This window comes from Oscarella lobularis, chromosome 12, assembly GCF_947507565.1.
Source record: "Oscarella lobularis chromosome 12, ooOscLobu1.1, whole genome shotgun sequence".
Lineage (NCBI taxonomy): Eukaryota > Metazoa > Porifera > Homoscleromorpha > Homosclerophorida > Oscarellidae > Oscarella > Oscarella lobularis.
In genome coordinates, this window is record NC_089186.1 from 936,890 (window position 1) to 959,936 (window position 23,047).

At 42.9% G+C, this 23,047-nt stretch overlaps 2 protein-coding genes across 3 annotated transcripts; both read left to right on the plus strand.

Moving 5' to 3' along the window:
• Positions 1–1,233: 1,233 nt before the first annotated feature.
• On the plus strand, positions 1,234–6,198 carry LOC136193772 (uncharacterized). 2 transcript variants are annotated; one of them, XM_065982737.1, is made up of 17 exons: positions 1,234–1,361; positions 1,424–1,473; positions 1,530–1,851; positions 1,911–2,065; positions 2,120–2,277; positions 2,341–2,616; positions 2,669–2,726; positions 2,791–2,907; positions 2,965–3,110; positions 3,177–3,355; positions 3,419–3,516; positions 3,584–3,699; positions 3,757–3,989; positions 4,053–4,106; positions 4,161–4,199; positions 4,255–4,466; positions 4,523–6,198. In XM_065982737.1, exons 5-16 carry the CDS (start codon positions 2,201–2,203, stop codon positions 4,401–4,403), a joined length of 1,542 nt encoding a protein of 513 aa, XP_065838809.1. In that variant the 5' UTR covers positions 1,234–1,361; positions 1,424–1,473; positions 1,530–1,851; positions 1,911–2,065; positions 2,120–2,200; the 3' UTR covers positions 4,404–4,466; positions 4,523–6,198. The 2 variants fall into 2 exon arrangements, with proteins under 2 accessions (XP_065838809.1, XP_065838810.1); XM_065982738.1 differs by having other exon boundaries at positions 4,053–4,100.
• A 2,601-nt stretch (positions 6,199–8,799) lies between these two features.
• LOC136193966 (uncharacterized) lies at positions 8,800–22,426 on the plus strand. The gene is made up of 25 exons (XM_065982975.1): positions 8,800–9,033; positions 9,173–9,641; positions 9,695–9,767; positions 9,911–10,470; positions 10,527–10,663; positions 10,733–10,831; positions 10,896–11,047; positions 11,094–11,170; positions 11,222–11,385; positions 11,439–11,601; positions 11,649–11,864; positions 11,911–12,000; positions 12,057–12,157; positions 12,281–12,545; positions 12,598–12,660; positions 12,712–13,292; positions 13,350–13,719; positions 13,776–14,018; positions 14,075–14,156; positions 14,213–14,319; positions 14,373–14,456; positions 14,507–14,740; positions 14,797–21,862; positions 21,916–22,082; positions 22,227–22,426. The coding sequence occupies exons 3-23, from the start codon at positions 9,710–9,712 to the stop codon at positions 21,457–21,459; spliced, it is 10,509 nt and encodes a 3,502-aa protein (XP_065839047.1). The 5' UTR covers positions 8,800–9,033; positions 9,173–9,641; positions 9,695–9,709; the 3' UTR covers positions 21,460–21,862; positions 21,916–22,082; positions 22,227–22,426.
• Positions 22,427–23,047: the final 621 nt, after the last annotated feature.

Consider the following 23,047-nt stretch of genomic DNA (forward strand, 5'->3'; position numbering starts at 1 on the left):
GAAGCATTTTTGCTCCACTTGACCAGCGTGGCGAACTTCGGAATAGTGTGAAACAAACGCTTTTACAACTTGCGGGTTCTAACGTGAGAGAGCTTGAAGCACAGTGTCGGTTCGTTAGCATAATCAGTATTCATATTGTAAATTCATGACGCCACGCATTAATTTAGTTTGGAACTGACAAAAAATCCCGATTTGAAGCCTTGGCTAAGAATGACATTACTTGTTTTCTTTTTTGAAGTGCATTTTGAGAAAAAAGTAGGTTCTTTTCATCACTGTTTAGTGGGTTTAATGCGGAAGTACAATTATAGATCGATTGCTCAGACTTCGCAGAAGACATAGCCAAGGGAAAATATTTTGGTTTTCTAGAGTTTGAAGAGAAACAGCTTACGTTAATTACTTGCTTTGTCGACTCAAGCCGAATGATTCCGAAGAGAAAAGACACTTCTCTGCATCGTTCAGAAACAGGTATTTTCCAAGAATCTTTGTTTCTGCTCTTACTTTAAGGCGTTTTTCCACACAGACCCGATTTTAAGCCTATTTGATCCTGAAGGTATGAAAGCAAAGATTTCATTGAAGTTGATCCACCTAATTGTCTTTATTCTTAAAGATGCATCTGCGGTTGATCTGCAGTATGCTTTGGTACAATTGGCAGCAACTGCGGCAAGGCTTCCCAATGGAACGAGCCATCTCTGGACTTACGTTTTTTGTCCGGAGAACATAGAAGGATCTCACCTCTGTGGAAATATGGTAGATAGATAGCAATAGAGGTCTTTACTTTCTCTTCACGATCCAATCTCTTTCCCCTAAGCATCAAGCGCCAGTAGCAGTGAAATCGGACGGCGTAAATTCTTTGGACTGCGGTTGCGGCTTGTCTGCCATGGATTATAAAGGATCGCTAACTCTACACTCAAGATCCTTGCTTCTTTGGATGAATTTTGGAGCATTTGCCCTTTCTCTACTTACTCAATCTCAAGCCGAGGAAGCAATCAAAGGTTTGTCTATTATAGTTGCATGGCATGTCTTAATTAGTTGATCTTTCAGGGTACATCATGTCTGGAAGGCAGCCGGTGAGACAGTATTGCGCTCAGCAGGTGCAGCACCTGTGGACTCATCTTGCTCAAAGCTTGCACTTACTTTACGAGGAGCTAGCTTTTTTTTGTTTCTTCGTGCCTCGAGAAGTTTCTTCAGGTTCTTATAAAGTATACATACATGTTTTCTGCTTTAGTGCTTTTTAGATTACTAGTCAGTCTTCCTCGGCGCTTTCCACCGCTGTCTTTGCTTCACGTCGTGACGTGCAAAGATACGAGGAAATTTTCCACGAAGAGGTTTATCTCCCAGTTTTGAGAGGCTTCCAGAAAGACGTATGTTAATTTGAATGGTAAAGCAAGCAGCGTTGAGAATGAGTGTGTTTTCCTTTTTGCAGCGTGTTCAATCATCTCTTTGGCATCAAGATTCTTTCATTTCTACGGCGAGGTCGAGTTAAAGAGAACTGCAAATTTTTCTTAATAATGTTTCTATTTAATAATTAGGAAGTTTAGTCGAGCCTATCCTTCTGATGCCACAATTGAGCAGTTTGTGCATTGTTTGGAATATGTTAAAGCAGGTCATGGATCTGAAATGCTTGCAGTTCTGTTTAAATATTTTGCTGAGAAAGAGCGACTTCGCGTCGGCGGCTTGCTTTTACCACAACTGATCGAGTTTTACATGTGGCTAACTGAAGACGTGTGTCATCTTTTAACTATTGAACAGGCTTCTTCAAAGCCCATTGCCGAGCTTGTCACCAAAAAATTGCTGATAGTTACGCTGAGGAAAAAGCTGAGCACATTAAAAAGCTCTTTGAAAATGTCAGAGGTAAAACACTAAGATTTCCTTGCATTTTAGACAATGACATGCCCTGCGTTTTTCTTCAGATCAATATAACAAATATGTTAAATTGGTTTCTGGAGACGTTAAAGGAAGTCGCGAGGGAGTGTATCGCTTGTATGAAATTACAGAAAAGAGTGTTCTTCAGAGCGATCGAAAAGGCGAAGGTCTCGATGCCTTCTTTTCCGCTATTGAAGATCTGGTACGCTTTTTCATATATTAAAGTTTGCAAAATTAGAGGATTCTGAATTTATAGATCACGAACCAGAATCAGTTTCTTGAACTTGCCTATCATGAGATTGGAAAAGGGATTTTTCCAAACTATTTATCCTCAAATATGGTAACCATTCAACCTCTGCAAGTTGTGCTTCCTAGCTGTTTGCTGGGTGACATATCACCGTCTGAACTTGACAAGTAAGTGTACTCATAAAAAATAAATTTTAGTAAGACTTCTCTAATACATTCTTGATTCCTTAGCGGTCCATCAGATAATGGCGTGTGGAAATTTGGTGCTGACTTGCTCAAAATAATCCAAAGAAATTATTTGTACGTTCCTGGGGTTGGAATAGAAGAAGACGTTGGTGCAGGGTATAGCCGCTTTGGATACTCTAATTTCGACTTTCGTCGCATTCAGCTTTCAGTCATGGAAACCTTTATATTTGGAAAACCGCAGATTGCCAATCCCGTTTGCATCAGAAGAACGACCTTTTTTAAAAGTAAGGTTGAGATAGGCAGGTCAGATTCTGTTTTCAGGTATGCTTCTACTGCACCGCACCTAAATCATGTATGCATTGGTGATCTTTAGACAAGATTTATTCTCCAGAATGGCATTTTTTAGACAGCAACTCCCAGAGCAGTTTGCAGTAAGACATTAACATTTCTAACGACATGCAAGCCTTACCATATGATGAGTCTTTGTTGTTACAGGCGGAACTTTCTTCGGACTTATTGATCGGCGCCGAAATATTGTTTCACGATTTGAGCTACGAAAATCTCAGCGATGTCCTCAAATGTCTTCTGACCGTTACAGGCGATTTTTGTCAGGTGAGAAGCTAATGCGTCCTTAATTTATTTGTAAGCGGCGATGAATTGTCTATATAGGTCAAGATGAAAGAAAGCGATGAAGATAGAGCAAAATGCAGCGAACTAAAAGATTTCTCTCTAGAGGAGTTTTCGAAGTTCTCTTCAACAGTAGAAGAACAATGTGTCAGTGATTTTTCTGTTGCCTCAAAGATTGGCTTGCGCCGGTAGTTTTTGCACTTTCTTTCTCTAAAGGATGGCTACAATAGGAATTATATTTTTTATGCATGCAGGCTTGGTGAAGAGCAAATCCGATGGCTGCTGGAGATACGAGTGTTTCAGCTGCACGCGGCGTTTTGCTTCTTTTTTCGAAAGCTAGAAAACGAAGACTATGAATATGCGCATCTTCCGCTTACAATAAAAGTTCGTCTGGAAAAGGATGATCGCGAAGCGATAGTTAAAGCAGTAAAAGGTTAGTATAGAATTTTCTTCAAAGACTGCAAGCCGGAGAAGTCTTCAATCATGCATGTTATAGATCAAACAGTCGGTCCTGAGCTTCTTCAAAGTTTAAAAGATTTGGATCAAGCTCTTCACGCTCCTGAAGCTGTAATTCACATGAACCGCAATCCACAGGTAGAAATTAAGATGCTCGCAAACATACTATATACGCGAGAATTGACAGTATCGAATTCTGTCGTAGGAAACGTTGCGGACTTACTTGGAACCCTTTTACGACAAAGGCGACTTTATTCTCTCGTTGTTCTCTGGCTCCGTTCGGCTTAAACACTCCGTTCAGGTTAGGATGTGCATCCGAGGGTAAGAGACATTAATTTAAAGATATGTCCCAGAAAGTTGATTGTAAGAACCCCATAGACTTATAGCTGAACTTCAAAAATTGGTGGAAAAGGATTATCGTGAACCGTGGATTGAAACTGCCACAGACGTGTGGGATTCTTTCCCGGAATTACGCAACTACATTTCGTCCGATTTGGCGGCAGCAAACGCTTCTCTGATGGGTAGCAGCGGCTTTGATGAAACGCTGACGTCGTCCGCCAAAAGCATCAGCAGCAATTCGAAGTCCACAGAAAAAGACAGCGTCAGTCTAGGTAACGTTGCTCTTTAGTAAGTACAGTGGGTTGATAGCTATAGCCAATCTGTTGTACGCGCAGGATCAAAGGCTGAAGCCATTACAACATTGGAGAAAGAGACAACAGGAAGTATAGGTGCATGCATGGAATGCGTGTTATAAGTCTTCTTTACTTTGGCTTTCTCTATAGAAAAAGAACCGGCTTGCCGCAGGGAGAAAAGAGAACCAAGTAATCATAAATTAAATAGTACTGCATGATTGGCACCAGGCAGGTTTTCTCTTAGTTGATTTGAGCTGCATGACCGTTGACGACGTTGCTTCCTTCGTAACCGATGCCGGTTTTGAGGAGCTGGCGCGGATGTTTACGAAAGATGACGTCACAGGAAAAATTTGCAAAAAGACCCAAAAGCCCTATCAGACGAGTATGATCTAAACGGACTTGATCAAGTCAGACTGCTTGTCAAGATCAAAGAAAAGCAAAACTTTGAATTTGGCGGTACATGCATGTGACTTCACGATTATTTTGACTAACGCAGTACACTTGCTTTTTAGGTTCCATGACCGTGAATGACGTGGCCAAGTTTATTGCCGATAAAGGCTTTCCAGAATACGCAGAGAATTTTCGAAAAGAGAACGTTGACGGACGTCTGTTGGCGCATCTAGATGAAAAGGCTTTGGCATGCTTGAAAATTCCCAAAAAAGAAAGGACCGAAGTTTTGAAGTGCACTTCAACAAAAGTTCCTGAATTTAGACTGGTCTCGGAGTCACTGGCGGCCGATCGTTTTAAGCGGCCTGTTCTTGGCCTGATCCGTTCTTTTGTCATGAAAGAAAGGCGTGTATGGTCAGTAGGCAGTAAAGGAGGTCGGGTGCACTTGAAAAGCACTGGAGTAACTGTGACTCTTATAGAGAATGCTGTAAGCAAGGAAACGAACGTTTCGGTGACGTCTTATTTACCGGAAGATTATGCAAAAACTTCAACGGTAGCTTGTGTCGCGACAGTTCTACCTCATGGATTGACGCTTAGAAAGAAAGCAGCAATAGAGCTGCGACATCATCTTTGCTTAGAAAAACCGTTTACAGTTAAAGTTCTTTATCGCAGCGGTCTCTCAATGTGCGATGAAGGATATCAGTTGCTTGCTGATTTGAACCAAGAGAAAAGGTCTGCCGTTGATGGTGAAACGGAAATTAGAGTGGAAAGAAATTGTATTCGCATTCTCTGTCTTGGCTTCTCCGAGTACTGCATTGTACAGGAAGGGTATTTTTTTGTTTCTGTTCGCATATATGCTCCTCTTGCTTTCCTTGAAGGAAGATCAGAAGTAAACGTTGTTGCGTCACTATCGTGTCAGTGCCATGTGGTTACGGAAAAGATTGATCAAGATCAGAGAGCATTGAGCGGCGAACCAAGAGAATGCAAGGAATTTCAAAACAATTACATCAGCGTTGACACGACCGAAAAAGTGAAGTTGTCTGTTGATTCACCGAAAGACTTGTATTCCGTTAGTGGCAACTCAAGTTACACTATTCCTGCAACAGCTTTGAAATCACTGATTGGCGAGGACCACGTGAAGTGCATAACAAGGCCGTTTTTTCTTAAGCGGACAACGAACACTTTAGATCTTATTAGGATAAACGTTTCCTTTGAAGCTATTGACAGAACTGGCTCTACCGTGGAGTCATTTTCGCTTTACCCGATAATATGGCAACCGACGCCAATACAAGGAACTCCCAACTGGCTAGACGAAAAGGTGTCTTCAGATGAGCGACGGCACGTGGCTACACAAATTGGCGAAAAGTGGAGGCATGTTGGAGAGGTTCTCATGCCAGAACCGAGGTTCACATACGATGAACTGGATATTTTTGAAGAGAAAAGCAGTAATAGAAATCGGGCTCACGCAATGCTTAATGAATGGGCACAAAGGCATCACAGAAATGCCACGAGAAGAATGCTCATAGGTGCACTAAGAAGAGAAAACAAAAACGCCTTGATAACAGAAGTTTTCGGCTGTAATCCCGACGCTCTGACGTAATCCCGACAGTGTGTGTCTAGTCGTGTTGCTGTTGGTAACCGTTAATTGTTAGTTGTGATGTCTTAGGCTGACTTCGACCTATTTTTTGTGTAATTAGAGAACGTGTTTTAGCTAACCTCGCATATTCCATCTTTTTCGTTTTGATGCTTATTTTTATGGTTGACGTTTTTGGTATCGCTATCAAGTTTGGCTGCATGGCTACCTTTTTGTTACGCAACGAGTACTCTTTGATTTTGTAGGAGGTCAATCAGTTTCTTTTGTGATCCTAGACAGTCAGACGTGAGAGAAATGGCTGAGAAAAGGACGCCTGAGGAACCTATATGTGTCAGCGATCGTCACTGATGATCGATGATCGTTCGCGACTTCTTCAACACGGTCGACATCGCGAGGTAGAACTCGATCTATAGGGGGGGTTCCTGAATCCGAACAAGGTAGAGGGGTCGAGCGAGCTGATGAAATATTGCTCCTACCTAAAAGCAGCTCCTGGCTTACTTTTTGCTTCAAGTTGAAGGGTAGTTACAGTAGTGCCCTTTTTTTAGCGACAGTCCGGGATCTGAGCGATGACGTTTTCGGGTCTTCTTACGCAAAAGTTTCCCGGACAAATCGATATTTTTGGCCTATCCGGGGGACTCCTGAATCCGAACAGGCGATATCTCCGCCAAAAATTGTCGTACCGAGGTCAGCTATATATCAATCGAAAGCTTAGAAATTGCGCTTTCACGCAGCACTAAAACAATTTTTTTTTGCAAGGCTAGAGCAAAGTTACTCGCTTTCCAAGATCCTTAGGGTTATACTCTTTCTCGTGATCAGATATGACCATGAAGCAAATTTCTTTAAGAAGAGGCCACAGTTAATGAATTTATATAAGTTTTGCATAGTTTTGAGCTTGATACGTGTACATGCTTTGAAGTGAGGCTGAAACACTTTGACCTGAGCAACATGCCTTTATGCGGACAGCAGTCAGACACATCCCACATGCCAGGACGAGTTGCAGAAGTCTTGTGCTACCTCAAAAGATGCACGCAAGCACCTGAAGACTTTGCAGTTCGACGGCTTTTACGTTATATATGTATATAGTCAATATTCAGCTGCACCATGTCTTACAGTGCTATTTAGCTTTGCGTTTCGTAGAATAAGCGTGCAATAGCAAGCGCGAGTCAATTTTTACACTCGAAAATAGTGTAGTCTAATTTGATTAGTGACTATAGCCGACCTTAATCAGTCATTTAGACCAAAATCAGTCTATTTCACTAAACAACAATAGATTCGTGGTCATTCGGTATTGCAAATTGCATCTCTCAGCTAAACGTCAGTCAAAGCTTTTTAATTCATACGAGATGTAGCTTACTAGTTACTATACAATAGGTTGGGTGAACCTTCTAAAGGTTTGTCCTGACATTTGGGATGTGTCTGACTGCTGTCCGCATAAAGGCATGTTGCTTAGGTCAAAGTGTTTCGACCTCACTTCAAAGCATGTAAACGTATCAAGCTCAAAACTATGCAAAACTTATATAAATTCATTAACTGAGGCCTCTTCTTGAAGTAATTTGCTTCATGGTCATATCTGATCACGAGAAAGAGTATAACCCTAAGGATCTTGGAAAGCGAGTAACTTTGCTCTAGCCTCGCAGAAAAAATTTGTTTTAGTGCTGCGTGAAAGCGCAATTTCTAAGCTTTTGATTGATATATAGCTGACTTCGGTACGACAATTTTTGGCGAAGATATCGCCTGTTCGGATTCAGGAGTCCCCCGGATAGGCCAAAAATATCGATTTGTCCGGGAAACTTTTGCGTAAGAAGACCCGAAAACGTCATCGCTCGGACCCCGGACTGTGGCTAAAAAAAGGGCACTAACTACCCTTCAACTTGAAGCAAAAAGTAAGCCAGGAGCTGCTTTTATAGGTAGGAGCAATATTTCATCAGCTCGCTCGACCCCTCTACCTTGTTCGGATTCAGGAACCCCTCCCCCTACGGTATAGCCGGACGTTGCGATGGGAACCCTCAAGTCGTGCTACGATCCCCATAGAGCACCACAGAGCACAGAGTAGATCCGAAAACGCGTTCTAAATGTCAAAGCTAGATATTCGCTTTTTTCTATACGGGACTGAAAAGAAGTCCCGGTCCGTTTCTTCACGTGTTTGTCGCCCGTGTTGTCAGCGACGTGGATGTCGAGCTTTCCTCAGCCCGATCTGAGTTCCAAGAGCCTTGACGCTTTTGCTGCTGTCATGCTGGCTCAAGCTCGATCAGGAGAGTCTCTATCTCAAGACAATCTTAGGGTAACCGTAAAAAATGGTGAAGGAGCGATTTCACAACTACAAAGATGTAGATGAGATAAAGAATCCTATTTGCTTGAAGGTTGCTGCTCAGACGGAGGATTTTTACGCCGACGCAGCTCGATTGCCGTAAGGGAAAGATGCTTGGAGTACAGGGTTTTTATCTAAATAAAATATTTTATTAGGATTTTGCAGCGATTGTAACCGCAAAACAGTCGTATTTCTTGGGCATGGCGGAATTTCATCAGGAGCAGGAATGCAAGGGTAATGTTAAGCACGGAGAGTCTAGATATAGGGTAAAATCAGTAGGCGTGTCTTTCGAGCGTGGAATTCGTTAATTAAATGCAGTTTGCTTATGGCTACGTCGACGGCTACGTCAACGACGCTGCGAAGAAGGGAGAAATGTTCTTTTAACTTGGAGTAAGACAAGAATATTTTTTAATTATTTAAATTAGCGTCTTTATTCTTTTTCTCTTCTAGGATGTTTTTCATCAGATCGGTTGAGAGATGTCCTTAGCCGAAAAGGACAACAACATCTACGGCTCTTCATCACAACTGAATCCGATCAGTCGAGTCGAGCGCCTCTTAATTGTCAAGGCAACACCGCTCTCCTTTCCCGCGTCGACGAGGAGTCGGGATCTGTTTTCCGGAATCATTCCGAAGACGATTCACGACGCCGTGGCGCTAGTATACGAGTCGCAGCGAGAAGCGCTGGTGCGGGCGGAAGTGGGAAAACTGCGAGAGGCCAATTTTATGTTGAACGGGTATGAAGCCAAGGCTGAATTATTCTTATTACAGACACTGTACAGTACTAAGGTGTTGAAGAGAGTTTTATGTATTTAGTCAATTAAATAATAATTTATTAATTTAGGTTTTCTTTCTCACGTTTCTCTTTTATATTAGGACTTGGTCAAGTTTCAATTTGCCGGCAGCCATAGATCGTGGAAAACGACAACGCGACATCACACTTTGACAGCTGACAGAGACGTGGATTCGTCGCCGCACCGATTTCCTAGGCGACAGAAAACGTCTCAGACGTCGTACCACCGACTCAACCTACAGCACCAATATGGCGGGAACAATAAGCGATGCCATGCAATTGAACTAACAGCGCCAAATTCCGCAAAAGGAACCGCGGACCGCCTTCCTGTCTCTCCCTTCCTCTGAAAATTCGTCTATAAAGAAAAGCACCTAAACGAAGAAACACTAATCTCCTCTACTATCCATGTACGAATGCTCGCCATGGTGCACGTGAGGATCACGGAGAAACGAGATTAGCCAGGAAAATGCAATTAACCATTGGCCAATGGTAAGCTAGAGCAGCGTTTACCTTGTGATCGAGTCTGCCCCCTGTAACACGCACAACGCTAAGGTGAGACAGCGCGTCGGTGAATCCTACTACTGGAGCTAAATCCCGGTCTGAAGTTCGTTACCGACCACATGGGTGAGAAGGACGGATCGATGTTCGGACCCCGAGTGTGCGATCCTGTTTACCAAGGCAAGTTTATGTGTTCTGACCGTTCTCCTCCCTTATTCGCACTGCGACAGTGTATTCTCTCAGCTGTAGCATTCTCGAGCACCGATACTAGCGCGTCCTAGCACGCGGTGTCCAGCTCTAACCATGTGTTCTCACTATTCCAGGTTTAGAACTCCTCATTGGAGAACAGACGTGGGTTCTTCGATGCCAAAAAATTACTTTTGAGAATGGTGTCGACGTGAAACGACCATCTGAGCGACTTCCTTTGCAGGAGAAGCCTGAAGATGTGGATCACGTGATTATCGCTCAAATACGATCTTCCGTTGGCGACGACATTGAGAGCATCTTGCAATCTCAAATGAACTTGAAATCTAAAGGTCTGATACTTGTGCACAATTCAGATCATTTTCCCAGTCAACAACCGTATTCACTTGGAAATGACCCTAAAGTACCTGTCGTTATTGTATTGCTCTCTTCCGGTGCGTCTTTGCTAAAGGATCTACGAAAGAAAATTCTTGTCACTTTTCAAAGCGAATTTTCTGCTGACTTGCATCAGAACTATCCTCCTACAAAATCGGCGCTCTTTCGAACCAAAACCGGATTTTATCTACGAAAAAAGCTGAAAAGTTTACTGGGTCCAAAGGACACGTGGCTGCAATCGTTGCACAAAAATCCCGGAAATTTTCAGGCTCTTTTTCAACTTATTGCCGACTTCAGCAAAACTGTAAAATCATTAATATTTACGTCTTTAGTACCAATTTTCATTTTATTTTTATTTAGTGCTCTGAGAAAAAAGTGTCGTCTTCTTCTGCTTCAAAAAAAATTGAGAGAGTTATAGAAGTGCTTTCCTCTCATATAAACGAAGGGTTTCAGTCGAACTTTCTTTTTCATATCATGATGTCATGGAGACTCCGCAGGTGGTATACATATACAAATTGTTTCACATCGTATTAATTAATTAAATGAATAATTAATTAATTTTTCAGCGTTTCTACACCCAAAGCAAAAGAGCATTTTTTTAATTGCGCAAGGAAACTGGGTGACTTGAACATAAAAGCGATTGATGTGGTGAAAGAAGTAATCAGGTAAGGTATGGCCAGATTAATTGACCTTTGGTTATTACTGTGTTCCGTACGGTCCGTCGATTAGAAATGATGTTAGGGTGGCATGGCGTGATACTCTCGGCCACAGCTCAACGGAAATTTTGTTCCAAGTGTTTGAATTCCTATGTGAAGAACAGTTTAGGTCGTCATATTCGGATTTGAAAAGTTTGGAAGGCTTGCGAATTTTCTTTTTTGCTGGTATACGTCTTTGCTGCAAAAATGCAATTCTCAATTTTCAGTACAGGTAGCGCACTTGGTTTATTGCACGTTCATCAGAAGGAGAAAATTCCTCCTTTGCAATTTTGGAAGCGTTGCATTGAGGTGCTCAGCTTCTACTTTTTGTTGTTTTCAAAAAATTTTGTTGCATTTTAGTTTGTTGAAGCGAAGCAAATGACTTGGACTTCTGAAGCAATAGACAGCCTACATTTGTCACTTCAGTTTGCAGCTGCCGTTCCACTGAGTAGTATGAGCTTCAGTGTTGAAGACTTTCTTCTACTTGTAGTGAAATTTCAAATTTTTAGTTTCGCAGTTGTGAGGTACGAGCAACTGCTATAAAGACGTTGTCTAAAAGCAGATTTTCTTTTTACAGAGATTTACTCTGTCGCCTTTTTCCTCTCGTATCTTTTGATATGGAGAAGTGCCAAGCACTTTCTAGTTATCTTTGTGCCCATTTTTTGTCCGACAGTCGTCTATTTTCTTCTTTGCGGCACTCTCACTATAAAGCATTGGGTGATCAAGTTTTGCTGAAGGAGGTACGTTGGCAGACGTTTCTCTAAAATTTGGCACTGGTGTTATTTAGGCTTGCGATCTAATGCTTTTTCTTCATCAAAAACTTCACGAAAGTGCAAAAGACTGCGACGTTAGAGTTCTTGATGACATTGCTAGAAACGAAATAAGAAAATGGTGTGAATGCATTCTCTATTGTCTTCGTACCAAGTCAAGAGAATGGCCTTCTCATGTGACATCGTTTCTGCAAAGGCTTCCAGAGCAACTACGTACTATCCTTCGCCGAGAGGTAAATCTAGCTTAGAGATTCCTGCTGGCTGATGCATGCAATTAAGGTTAATGGATTTTTGGAAATGAACGCTGCTGAGATGCCAGTTGCGGTGTTTACATCAGCACTTGAATTGTTTAAGTTTGTTGAGCCGACGGTATGTACCAGGAGCAGCTGTTTTAAAATTTTTGAGCGTCTTTTTGGCTTGTGAAGGCGCTGGTACACTTTTTAGATGGCTGCAAGTTCTCACAGGTTATTGATTTAAAGCAGCGTCCGTGGCAGGATCTGTTTAAGTTGGTCAGTGGATTTAAAAGGTATAAACCGCATATAGCTTACTTACGATGTCTATTGCGGAACGTCGACTTGCTTATAAGTGCTTATTAATTAAGCTGTAAAACTGTATTAAGTAACACTGTTCTTTTCTCTTCTTACTTTAGTCAAGAATGGAATCTTGCTAAACGAAGCATGCTTTCGTTTTTACAACGCGTTGCCCAACCGGCATATGCAAGTCGTCGAGACTTCTTCTTCATTTTGCTATCCCTCAGCCATCCAAACGGAAGTCCTGACATCTTGACTCTTTTTGGCGACAGTTCTGTCTCTCACGAGGCGGATTACACGTTGTTAACAGAGTTGTCTAGTTTCCTTCGAAGGTATTTCAAGGGTCACGCACTTCCTCTGAGAAAAAGCCTTGCAGGCGCTCTTGTAGAAACTATCTGACATTGACCTTTCTATAACTAATCCTTATGTGTTATAGACTCGCCTTGGGCAAGAGAAAGCATCTATGTTTTGCCAAAGTCTTCTTGTCGTGTATCTAGAGGTGAATCTTGGTATACCCAGTTGTTCTGTTATTGACTGAAACTTTTCATAGGCAGTGATTCCTAGACAGGAAGATATTTTTATAACAAAGGCCGACAGCAGTGTTGGGGATTTTGTCGCGGTGCTAGAAAGCGAAATGAAATCGTTCTACGAATTCGAAAGACTGGCGTCAAGTCCAGTCATTTCTGTCAAAATCGTAGCTCTCTGGAATATTATGGCTGCCATTGTCGAAAGAATTCCGATTTCATCCCTAAAATTATTTTCTATGCCATTTGTCGTTCAGCTTTTAGGACGAATGCACGATGACGTTTCTTGGCCATCTACTTTGGAAACGAGTGACGAAAGAAGCCTCTTAACAGATGATCAAACCAAGTACAGAAACTGGCACTCAGACGTTTGTGCCTGGCTAGTCGAGCAGAAGTCTCGATTTCAGAAAGGAGAAATATCCTTTAGCGATGCAAAGTTATTCGAACACAAATACGATCAAATTAAGACTTTCTACAGCTGCTTCTCGAGCGCAGAGGTTATTCCTCCCAAGGATGACGTTAACGCAATGGCGTCCTCTTTTGTCTGTATGGCACGCGAGCTGGTAGAACTTCTCTACTTTCAAGATCAATATACAACCACCAAAGTGTAATTCAACTAGTAAATCATTTCTAATGCTGAATTAAAGTCTGTACGTTTTTGCAGGGTGAGTTTTGAGAACACTCTGGAATATTGGAAAGTGAAAATAGACCCAAATGTGAGAGACCTCCGGGAGAAAAATTTGCTTAAAATTAACTGTTATGCCAAGTCATATCCTGAGCGAGGAAGTTTTAATTGTACGTATGCTGAAGCTTGCGAGGTCTTCAATGTAGTTAACAGTTGGCTGGCTCCTATTCGCGATCTACTGCCCATGCTGGGCTGCTTCACGGCGAACAACTCTGTGTTTTTCTTCTCGTATTTGGAGCGAGAGATGCGGCAGATCAAAGACAATCCGCAGATGACGCGTAAATCGAGGAGCGAGGATTCCGACGAAGAGGACGAAGAGACTCACGATAGTTCTGCGGTACACCTAGTGGTAAGCCTAAGGTTATGAGAATTTCATTTGATCAAAGCTAGCTTTCACGTGTTTAGACGTTCAAAAGAGCACTGGAAGGCGCAAAAGCCTCTTTGGAGCTTCTGCTAAATAACGAGGCACGCCACAGGAATGTATCAATACTTGGACAAGAACGTTTTCGAGGTGTCAGTGTTAAGGCGGAGCTTGAAAAACTTCTTCAGTATGAAGAATTTTCGAAATCTTGTGGTGGAAAGCTGGACGAAGTGCGACAAGGCATAGCGGACATGATTGGTGTGACGGATTATTCAAAGCTAATTCGTGTAAGTGAAAGTGTAGTACCAAAGTTGAGAAAATGTTTTTAAGGTCAAGTTGCTAGGCTATGGACGAATTCTGCCATCAATATAAAATGGTTTTTGTGGAAAATGACAGGCGATTCTTAAATCTCAAGTCTGCGAATGGTATGTTATCTAAAAACCATTTTGAGAGTCCGGTCTTATTTTTTGCGTATCTCTAGATGTCGATTTGAAAGAGCTAACAACACGCGACTGCAGTGTTTTAAGAGAAAATTTGGACAAAATCTTGCTTAATACGCCGCACAATAGACTTCGTCTCTTCTTTGCGGTATCAATGCAGTCTTCACACGATTCAGCGCGAACAAAGCTTTCTCTGTATAGGTTTTGGAAAGCGATGAATTCTTTCATCTGATAAGAAATGGATCGTTCTTCTCAACGGACGGACGCGTTCGCTTTAAAGAGCAGGTGAACTTAATGCCATGCAGCATTAAGAAAATGTGTTATCTGCTCTGTAGGTCCAGCTAATAACAAATCAACTTCAAAATGAAGAATACAACGAAGCGGTTCTAAATCATCTGCTAGTTGCGTTTGAATGCATTGCGCCTTTCACCGATCCAAAAGCGACGTTTGTCGATCTTTTGAACAAGTTGAAAGAATCCGAAATATTCTCTTACAATAATTGGGCTAACGAGATTTGCACAGTCAACAATAATATGAATCTAGTCAAACTTTGGTTTGTCAAATCAGAGGTAACGTATATAGACTGTCGTAGTGAACCCATTTATTTGAATTTTTCTGTGTGCAGGGTGACACTTTTGCAAACGTTATAACCGACTTGGAAGCTATTATGAAAAACGGATTAATTACGTTCTATTTGGGCGAGGAAGAACTTGCATTTGGCGCAGGTGCCCACTTCTTGGAGCTAAGTTATTCTGTCAGAGAAGTTCGGACTGTAAGAAAAATCTCGAGTGAGTTTGGCAGCGAACTGCATAGTGGCGCTGTTTACAGCTCCTCAGTAACTTCAGAACCTAATTGGCATGAGAAGTTTAAGACCAAACGTAACGAATTTACAACGCAGCTTTCAATTGATCAAACTGAGCAAGAAGTCACTCGCAAAATGAGTTCTGAAGAGCTTGAAGATTTCGTTCGCAGGCTAAGCTTTATGGAAAGTGACGAAAAGTCGGAGCATCAAGAAAAGATACGTACGTTCCAGGAGCAGTTTGCTTTCTTCCAAAAAATCTATGAAGTGTCAGTGATTCTGTTCAAATTGTGTCACAAAGGTTTCCAAAAAACTTTGCAATACGAAGTGACCGAGCCCAATCTTGATAAAGTTCTTCATAATACAGAAGTTATGCTCAGCGATTGGCGGGAGCTCCTTGAAAGCTTTCGTACAAAGTATCCTCAGCTATTGCTTTTTGGTGTCCGAGCTGTCTTTATTATCGCAAAGTCGCTGGGACCTACTCCTGTCTTAAGAGATTTAGTGCAGCTCTCAAGTAAAATATTTGACGCTAAAAGAGAGACTATACTGAGGCTAACACAAGTCATTCAAGCCATTCTTGAACGTCGTAGCTATATGCTACGTGAAACTGAGTCATCAATGGACACTGCTGCTGTTTTTCTAGAAAAGCTAAGAACGGACAAGAGCCTTCGTGCATCGCCAATGAGAAGGACAGCTAAAAAAGATACAGTTGCACAGAGTGTCTACCTTGCTTTTGGATTTAGCCGAAAACAGCTTTTTGAACTAATTGTTAAATTGTACGATGGATTTCCAGAATCGTACGAATTACTTCGTTGCACGGAAGAAACGTTGAAAGAAGACCTGAATTTGTTTTTGCAAAGAGCCCGTGCGTTTCCGAGCAGAATTTTTACTTTAGTGGAGGTGAACAAGTTGAGGATTGAGTTGCAAGAAGACGTTCTGAGATTTCAGATGGACAAGTCGTTGAAATCTAAAGTCAATGTATGCTACATTTTAACGGACAATGCAGTATTCCACGAAGCTCCTTGGATTCAAGTCTTTCGTTACAGAGAAGAACCTTTGGCTCTAGTAGCGAAACAGGAAATAAAAACTAAAACTTACTTTAAGGATTGGGTTCAGGAGTACAACAACCTCCGTAATCTTACGCTAGTTTATGGTGAAGCAGGAAACGGAAAGTCGCATTACATTCGAAAGCAGTTGAGCGAGATGTTCTGTGAAGAACAGGTCTGCGTCATTGCTGTTCACGAAGCATTCGCTCCACTGCACGCTATTGAAAAGCTTCAGAATCTCTACCGAGAGAGGCAATTGCAAGCTTGCATTTACTTCAACTTTACTATTGCTCCTCCGAAAGAGGCCAAAGATGACATTAGCCAAGCCGAATTCAATCGTTATGAATCCTTGAGGACGGAAATGTTCTGGTTTATGTTCTCGTTGATTTGCATGGGATTTGTCGAGGACACCGAAACGGGGAAATCGTTCCGTCTTTGCGGCGATTGCGCATGGCACATCTACATTGAAGTTCCTTCAGGACACAAGGGCAGTGAAACTGACCTTAGTTCGTTCCTCAGCTGTTTCCCGCTTTTCTATTACTTCGGAAATCCCTACAGAATATCATCAGACGCACCTTTTGACATTGACAGTAGTGTGCAACTCGTTTGCAAGTATTTAAAAGCTTACGATAACGGAAGCATCGACAAGTTAGCTAAGGCAAAGAAACGGTTTCTAAAAAAACTCCGACGGGCGAAAAGTGAAGAGATGGAAATCGTCAAATTTTCTGTTGAAAAGGACCTTTGCGACGACGAGTGCTACCACTTGTTAGATAGGTACATGCCTGAGCACGCAAAGCAAAGAAAAGTGTCTCAGGTTTTGTTTGTGAAGTACATGGAAAGGCGTTGTTGGGCTCTGGACGAGTCCTCCTACTTCAATTACAATCAGGGCGTGACTCGACTAAAGGGATCAGAAACTGATACCAAGAAGCTTGGATCGACCCTAATGTCTGCTATGCTTGATGAAGTAAAGGCGATGTGCAAAACTGATATGAAATCTGGAGAAGACAATCTGGAGTTAATTATTTACGATTTTGAAGGCAAATCCGCCAGCTTTTACTTCCTTTGCCTACGTCCGGATAAACTCGATAAAGAAAAGCAAGACCGCCTGGAAAGGATAGAAATTGAAGTTCCCAGTCTGGCCCAAATTAGCCAAAGAGAAGTACTCGATCAGTGCCTTTCTAAAGCACTCAGTTTGAAATTGCCGGAAAAAAAGCGCCTGTCTCTTATTGACGAGCACAAGTACGTGCTGACTCCTGACTACGCTGTAAAAATGCTAACTCTGAATGAACGAAGACGGTGTGGCGTTCCCGTAATCATAGAAGGAGAAACCGGGGTGGGAAAAACTGCTCTGGTGCAGATGCTCTCGCGACTTTGGAATCAGTCCGTTTGTGAATCCAATGTAAAGGTTGCCGGTCAAATAGCTGACATTCTGCAGGAAAAGGTGACAAAGAAGGGTGCCATGAGCCAGGAGTTGTCTGCTTTAGTGACGGTTTTAAGTGAGCTCAAAAGGATGGAGAGAAATCCGGAAGTTGTTTTGAATTTTGAAAAATCCGACGTCGCTGCAGTTTGCCGCGAATGCCCAAATGTTTCACGTCTTTTAGCCGTTCATCTGAAGAATTTCTCCGTTCTCTTACTAGTAGATGATAATGCCAGTGACGAAAAAATGACATCCTCTTTTGGGGAAAGGATCGAAGAATTGGAACACGGTTCTTCATTTGCAGCAGATGTTTTCATGGCTATTTTTTGCGGTAAAATAAGATCTACGTTCTTCAAGCTCAGCGTCCACGCTGCACTCACGCCGGAGGACGTGAAGTCTTTCATGAAAGATAAAATTGCGTTGGCTCGAAAGATTCTGTCTCATCACAGTCCTGTGGAAAACTCACCTAATGCTGTTCCTTCTGTAGTAATATTTTTTGACGAAATCAACACGTCGTCGTGCATGGGCTTGTTCAAGGAAATTTTGATTGACGGAACTATGGAAGGAGACGATCTACCGCCGAATCTTTTCATTGCCGCCGCGAGCAATCCGCATCGCAGCAGTAGCGTGGTAATCAGAAGCAATTGGGAGGAAGAGGATTGGGTGCTGGGAAATTACTATGTTCGCCCACTTCCACCCACTTTGGAGTTTCTTCGATGGGATTACGGGGCGCTCGAACCTCACCAGGAAAATGCCTACATTGAACAGATTCTGGCTATGAAGCGCGACTTAAATTCGCTTGCGCTAGTCCGTGACATTTTGACAGATCGTATTTCTGAAGCTCAGAATCTAATACGAGAGTTTGCCAAAGAGCAACTTGAGAGTAATTTCTCAATATCAGAAGCAGCGATTCGAGCAAAAAGCTGCGTTAGCCAACGTGACATCCAGCGAGTATTTACTTTCTTTGACTTCTTCATGAAATATCCAAGTTTCTCTCCAGCCTCTTTTCAAGATGCAGAGCACGCTCTATGGGTGTCTCTTGGGATCGTGTATTATCTCAGACTTGACGGGAAATATCGCGAACGATTCAGCAAGTGGATGAACGAATGTTCCGCTGGCAGCATGAGTCCCGTCTTCCTATCAACGTTCGAGAAAGAAATTGACTTTTGTGTTTCTCACATGCACTTGCCTAGTGGTGTGGCAAAAACCAAGGCCCTGAAAGAGAACTTATTTGCAATTGTTGTCTGCACCCTTTGCCGTGTTCCATTGATAATAGTTGGAGCGCCAGGCTCGTCAAAGACGCTATCCTTCAATTTGGCGGCAGCAAATCTGAAAGAAGCCGAATCGCCGAGCGAACTTTTTCGCTCGTTTCCGGCTCTTGATGTTCACCATTATCAGTGCTCAAGACGTTCAACGTCTCGCGAAATTGAGAAAATTTTTCAAAGAGCAATAACCCGACAGAAGAATCACGAGAAGTCTCGCCTACCCGTGAATTGCGTGGTGTTCATGGATGAAGCCGGGCTTCCGGAAGAGAGTCACGAGTCTCTGAAAGCTTTGCACTATTACTTGGACAGTCCCGCAGTTTCGTTCGTTGCCATAACGAATAACGTTCTCGACGCGGCGAAGTCAAACCGCGCTGTGAATCTTTTTCGACCAAAAATGGATCTGGATGAATTACAGACTCTCGCCTCAGGATGTTTGGATGATCAAAGTTCACTAGCTCTTACTGTGAATAAATTTTGCGATCGGTACTTGAAGCTGATGGAAAAGGACGAGTTCAAGAATTTCTTTGGATTACGAGATTTCATTCATTTCATTCGCTATATTCGCCGTCATCGTAATTCAGTCGTCGGCACAGAGCAAAGATCTATGTCTCAACTGGTTCTCAGGGCCCTCGAACGCAACTTCAACGGAATCCCCAAGTCTCTATTCATTGATCTGGCGAACAGCTTTTTGTCAGCATTAGACAGGCCTAAATCTCTGACAGAACTTGAAATGAGAAACGTCGCTCAAATTCTAAAGGATAGTTTGAATGATACTATGGAGGCAAACCAAACACTCGGCGGTGAAGGCGGCGACGCAGAAGTGCGATACAAGTTGATCATTGACGCAAGCGAGGACGACTCCATGACTCGCCTTCTCTTTCAACACGGCGTCTTGGAAAAAGGTCCTACCCGCGTCTTCTCTTGTAACGATTTTCCGGGTGACAATGATCTGCAAAAAGTCCACGTTATCTCGTCCATAAGGCACGCTGCTTTGGAAGGTCGCACCGTGATTCTGAGTCAAACCGACGACATAAATGAAAGCTTTTACGATTTGTTTAATCAGCGTTTTCGCAGAATCGCTGATCGTTACTATGCGAATATAGCAATTGGTTCCCATTCAAAGCCTTGCCGTGTTGATCCAAGTTTTCGCTGCATTGTTCACGTGCGACAGTCGGAGTTGGAGAACACTCCTCCGCCGTTTCTGAATCGTTTCGAAAAGTACCTTGTTTCGATTGAGGATTGGCTTGACGCTTCTGTTGCCTCGCTGCCTCCTGTTTTGAGGAAGGCTGTGCGATTGGCTCGCGATAAAGTGGTCACGTTTGAAAAAACGCTAGGCCCAAAAAATTTGTACGGGTGGACAGATCAAACGGTCAATTCCTTGTTTTTGGAGATGCTACCAAAGCTAGGATCGCCCGAGGCGAAAGAACGACTATTTCCATTTGAAAAAGGCAGTGGTGAAGAAATGAAAGCCGAAGTAGGCTATACAAGCCACGACGGGAGCGAGCCGCGTCAGGCTGATGCCGCTGTCTGGCAGAAAAAGGCACCTGTCATAGCAGATCATCTCGAACGGTTCATTCGCGAAGCGTGCAAATTTTCAGTATCGTTATCTCTTCGCACAGAAACAGCGAGCATCTTGTCTCTGACATGCTCAGACACCTCTTCGGATATCGCTGCTACGAGAAAATTGCTAATGGACAATCCTCGTTTGATTTTCGAATGGCTCACTGATTGTATTCAGAAGTCGAAAGATGACTCTTCTGCAGAAGAAAAGAGTGCTCCTATTTCTCTGCCCGAAGCGTTCTCGTTTTCGTGCTTAGTTCAGTGGATGGTTCGTCACGTCTGCGTTCGTCTCTTGCAGATTGCTACCCCGGAAGCGATTATATTCAACTCGACGACGCTACCCAAAGTGTACATTGACCATTACTTACAGCATCAGCATCATTTCTCGTTGCAGAATCTTGTTCACAGTACAGACATCTGCAATTCATCGTTCAAAACTGTGTGCTACACTCGAACAACTCCTCTCATTCTCAGATGGTCAGACGATGCTGCGAGCGTGGAAATGTCTATGGACCACTCTAGCTCGTTGCTGGATTGCGTTGTTTGCAAGCTCGAGCACGTCTCTTCTCTGGATAATCTTCGTTTGCGGATAAAGGCTTATCTGGCTGGAAGCAGCCATCTGTTTCTAATGGTTGTTAACATGGATCAGTGCACTCGAAGGCAAATCAACATTGCTCGAACATTGATTGAAGAAAATGGAGAGAAGATCGGGAAATCGTTTCTCCTGTTGCTTCATTTTCCAGCAAGTGTAGGAACTTTGCACTATTGCTATCAATCTCTCTTTCTGCATAATTGGAATTACGTGTACTTAGAAAGAGTCTCGGAACTTGATGACGAAGATATAGCTGATGTCGAACAATGGATGAAATTTGCCTACAGTGACAAAAGCGATTTGGAAAAGTTTATTGATAACTTTACGAACTCTCTTTTTTCTATTTTGCCTCATGCAGTCCACTCATCTCTTTCAAGAGTGATACTGGGTGGTGGCAGTGGCAACGGCGAGGATTTAATTTTTAATCGGCCAATGAGTCTTCTTGAGAGGACTTCTCTTTTGGAGACCAAGATTCGCCAATTACCTGATTTCGCCAAAATTCTTTGCGAAAAATTTTCTGGTTATTGGACCAAATTGATGGTTTGTAAGTATCTGAAAAGGTCAGCTGGGTTTTCTTATCAAATGCCGGATGAACACTTGAATAGTTAGTGTGATATCTTCTCGACGAATTAACGTCAGTCACATCTTCACATCCTGGGCAAAAACGCCCCATCGATGGCAAGCAGAGAAGCAGTCGAGCTCAGAAGTCTTTCTTATATATCGCCTACAAAAACCGAAGCGAACTCCGACGTCGCCGATGCGACCGTGGGAGCGAATAAGTCGACAGTCGAGAAGGACACCGATCCTCAAACTCTCCTGCGGAACGAACTGGAGAACTTCGGCGAAGGCCAAGCGAGGCGAATTGCACTGCACGTCGACAGCGGAGCGAATGTGAAGCAGCGCTACGACGACGGCACCGTCGGGGTCAAACTGACAGTACTGCACGTTCTATTCGACGCTTTTTCTAAATCGAGCGAAGACGACGAAACGAAACGGCGCTCTTGCGCAGAATGTGAGAGCCCGCTTATTCCATGCAGTAGGAAACGTGTCTCTTCTCTCTTACAGCCCTCCAAACGCTTCTCGATCTCGGTGCCGATCCTACGGCACGCGATCATAACGATCGCTCTGTCCTGCAAGCGGCTGTCGCGAATTTATGCCCTGTTAACCTCTTGGAGATTCTTCTGTCGTCCGACAGGGACGTAGGCGGGGACAGCGCCTTGCTTCATGATCTGGTCGGTGCACCCTAGGATCTTCATCTTTTCTCTTGCCAAGGCGGGCAGAACCCTGTAGAGATGCAATGTTCTCATTTAGTCCGCTTTGATGAGATAAAAGATGTCATTTTTTAATAGTCTTGCAACTTATCATTTCTCTTTTAGCTAGCATCCGGAAAGGCTTTTAACATGGACTACGTCGAAAATCTAATTGACAAGGGCACCAATTTGGAATTTAAATTGACCCCCGAGGAGCCAAACTCTCTCGAGCTGATGGCTGGGCTTGAAGACAAGGGTAAATCGTTGATCAGTCTTGTAGAGCAGAAGTGACCTCAGCTGCTGAGTAAACACGCCAACTCTATGCTTCAGCATGCAGTTAAATCCGGAAGCTTGGAAAGCGTCAAGGTATATACCGTAATACTCAATTAATAGTATTCCGTTAGTGTCTAAATTTAACAATTTATTTTTCTTAAATCGTTTATAAACGCATATTTGGTTATTTTTTGCAGTTTCTTCTAAAAATTGGAGCAACGTGTGTCGTCTCGAAAATGAGAGATCTTCCATACGAGAAGGTGACTCTTCTCGCTGATCACCGGGTGATTCGGATGTCAGCGAAGCCGATTGAAATGACGCTTCAATTGGCAGCGCTCTATTGCGAGTGTTCCAAGCGCGAGCAATTGCATCGCCTCGAGCTTTTGTTGTTGTCCGAGAGTATGCAGAGTCTCGCCGTCGAGATGATGGATAAGGCCCATTGGACAGAAGATAACATTGGACAGGATTTGTTTGAGTACGGAATCGAAAACAATCAAAAGATGGTAAGTCATTTTGCACGGAGAAATTCTGGGTTTGAATAGTTTGCGCGCACACTCTCCACTGCATGGGCTCTTCTCGTGCATACTATTCCATAGGACCTATATACCAAATTTACGTCGTACCTCACTCCTTACCTCGTATTCGCATAGAAGCATGTACATTTAGGCTTGACT